The sequence below is a fragment of the Cervus canadensis genome, chromosome 11 (genome assembly GCF_019320065.1).
Source record: "Cervus canadensis isolate Bull #8, Minnesota chromosome 11, ASM1932006v1, whole genome shotgun sequence".
Lineage (NCBI taxonomy): Eukaryota > Metazoa > Chordata > Mammalia > Artiodactyla > Cervidae > Cervus > Cervus canadensis.
Window position 1 is genome coordinate 75821306 of NC_057396.1, and position 2917 is coordinate 75824222.

General features: G+C 43.3%; 1 protein-coding gene and 1 non-coding gene across 2 annotated transcripts; both read right to left on the reverse strand.

Annotated features, from left to right (window-relative positions):
• Positions 1-1010: 1010 nt before the first annotated feature.
• On the reverse strand, positions 1011-1117 carry LOC122450719. Its single transcript, XR_006272210.1, has one exon. It is a non-coding gene; the product is annotated as a U6 spliceosomal RNA (small nuclear RNA).
• Positions 1118-1442: 325 nt separating this feature from the next.
• LOC122449380 (olfactory receptor 5B12-like) lies at positions 1443-2588 on the reverse strand. Its single transcript, XM_043480889.1, has 2 exons — positions 1671-2588; positions 1443-1472 (listed from the first exon to the last, which is right to left on the reverse strand). The coding sequence occupies exons 1-2, from the start codon at positions 2586-2588 to the stop codon at positions 1443-1445; spliced, it is 948 nt and encodes a 315-aa protein (XP_043336824.1).
• Between the last annotated feature and the right edge of the window lie 329 nt (positions 2589-2917).

Sequence of the window (2917 nt, forward strand, 5' to 3'; positions counted from 1 at the left end):
CCAGTGCACCAGCCCTGAGCACTTGTCTCATGCATCCAACCTGGGCTGGTGATCTGTTTCACCCTTGATAGTATACTTGTTTCAATGCTATTCTCTCAGAACATCCCACCCTCGCCTTCTCCCACAGAGTCCAAAAGTCTGTTCTGTACATCTGTGTCTCTTTTTCTGTTTTGCATATAGGGTTATCGTTACCATCTTTTTAAATTCCATATATATGCACTAGTATACTGTATTGGTCTTTATCATTCTGGCTTACTTCACTCTGTATAATGGGCTCCAGTTTCATCCATCTCATTAGAACCGATTCAAATGAATTCTTTTTAATGGCTGAGTAATATTCCATAGTGTATATGTACCACGTCTTCCTTATCCATTCGTCTACTGATGGGCATCTAGGTTGCTTCCATGTCCTGGCTATTATAAACAGTGCCGCGATGAACATTGGAGTGCAAGTGTCTCTTTCAGATCTGGTTTCCTCGGTGTGTATGCCCAGGAGTGGGATTGCTGGGTCATATGGCAGTTCTATTTCCAGTTTTTTAAGGAATCTCCACACTGTTCTCCATAGTGGCTGTACTAGTTTGCATTCCCACCAACATTGTAAGAGGGTTCCCTTTTCTCCACACCCTCTCCAGCATTTATTGCTTGTAGCCTTTTGGATAGCAGCCACCCTGACTGGCGTGTAATGGTACCTCATTGTGGTTTTGATTTGCATTTCTCTGATAATGAGTGATGTTGAGCATCTTTTCATGTGTTTGTTAGCCATCTGTATGTCTTCTTTGGAGAAATGTCTGTTTAGTTCTTTGGCCCATTTTTTGATTGGGTCATTTATTTTTCTGGAATTGAGCTTCAGGAGTTGCTTGTATATTTTTGAGATTAATCCTTTGTCTGTTGCTTTGTTTGCTGTTATTTTCTCCCAATCTGAAGGCTGTCTTTTCACCTTGCTTATAGTTTCCTTTGTTGTGCAAAAGCTTTTAAGTTTCATTAGGTCCCATTTGTTTATTTTTGCTTTTAAAAATATGGAACACTTCACGAATTTGCGTGTCATCCTTGCGCAGGGGCCATGCTAATCTTCTCTGTATCATTCCAATTTTAGTATATATGCTGCCGAAGCGAGCACTATCTAAGTTCAGGATCCATGTACATGTGGATAATGGGGCATAATTCAAAAGGTTTCTGAGCTCTACCAGAAGTATGCTAAGTTATATTATCTGGATTAGATCCCTAAATTCTATTTTTTCAGCAGTCTTTCATGATAACTGTTAGGAGTATAAATGTCTAAGAACCATGCCCCTGTGCTGTGTGGAAGATTCATAGAGTTCTCTTAATTCTAGCAATTGAAAATGGAACTCTAGTGTAAATCACCTATAAGAGTTACCTGCAAAGCACCTTAAACCAACAGACTGATGTAATGTGGGATCCTACAGTATCAAGGATTATAATCTTTATCTTAAGACAGAAGCAATGTTATATTTCTGGAAAGGGATGTCCGGAATTTCTTCTACCCAGTTACAGTCATGAAGAGTGAATAAAGTCAGTTTTGTCTGGGAGGGAACTGCTCAAAGAAATAAAAGACAAGAAAGAATTAACCTTCAAACAGCATTCTTGGCCACAGAAGTCCAATAAAAGTTTCACATGTGGTTTCCAATTAGTAAGCTAAGCCTAGTGAAGACTGCTTTCCCAACCACCCTTTTAAAGGCACCCTTGACCTCTTTGTTCCTCAGGCTGTAGACCAGTGGATTCAGCATGGGGATGACCACGGTGTAGAACACGGACGCCATTTTGTCTGTGCCCATGGAGTGGCTGGAACTGGGCTGTAAGTACATGAAGATGACGGTCCCATAGAAGATGGAGACAGCAGTGAGGTGGGAGGCACAGGTGGAAAAGGCCTTCTGGCGTCCTTCAGATGAGCGCATCCTCAGGATAGCAATAAAAATGAAGAGGTATGAGCCCAAGATAACCAAAAGAGCAAAAAAGGAGTTGAACGCTGCCAGTGTGAAGAGCACAATCTCATTTGTGTAAATATCAGAGCAAGAGAGAGCCAGCAGTGGGGGAATGTCACAGAAAAAGTGATTAACCACGTTGGAATGGCAGAAGGAGAGGTGGAAAGTGAGGGCAACATGGATGGAAGATTGTAAGAGTCCACAGATATAGGAGCTGGTGACCAGCGAGGCACACATCCCTCTGGTCATGGTGGTGGTATAATGCAGGGGTTTGCATACGGCCGCGTGGCGGTCAAAGGCCATTGAGACCAGGAGAAAACTTTCAACAGTGACAAAGGCTGCAAAGAAGAACATCTGGGTAGCACATGCATCGTAGGATATACTCTTATCTCCTGTGAGAATCCCCGCCATTACTTTAGGAGTAACAGAGGAGGCATAAACACAGTCCACTAGGGAGAGGTTACTGAGGAAAAAGGACATGGGCGTGTGAAGTCGAGAGTCCAACAGAATCAACACGATCATCCCAAGGTTCCCAACCAGAGTAGTGAGGTAGATGAGAGTGAAGGTTGTAAATAGAGGGACCTGCATCTCTAGAGCATCTGTTAACCCCATGAGAAGGAATTCGGTCACCTCTGAAAGGTTCTCCATCAACTGGGGAGTCAACGTGAGCGGCACCTGTGACGAGATAGGCAAATACAAGATGAGGCTATTTGATCATCTTCATGGGGAGTAAACTGTAAATGGGGTCTCTAGTTCATGTGTCAGCTTCTTGTGGCGGGAAGGAGCTCATGGGTGAGAAGCTGAACCAGACTGTGGGTTGCGTGAGGTTGTTCATCTAGAAGTGGTGTGGAAAACGCTAGAATGCCCTTACTGATTGTGGCTGCCATGAGCGGACCGTATTATGACTCTGGGTCACATTTCAGCTTGCTTGCTTGCTGTGTGTTATATCCTCTTATATTAAACCACGTAGGACTCTT

Bases quoted from the DNA above. Each gene is read 5' to 3' on its own strand.
- LOC122449380 (XM_043480889.1), bottom strand. From the start codon at position 2,588: ATGGAGAACCTTTCAGAGGTGACCGAATTCCTTCTCATGGGGTTAACA. The intron at 1,473-1,670 runs GTCTTCACTAGG...ATCCCTTTCCAG, and splicing joins AAAGGGTGGTTGGGAAAGCA to AAATATAACATTGCTTCTGT.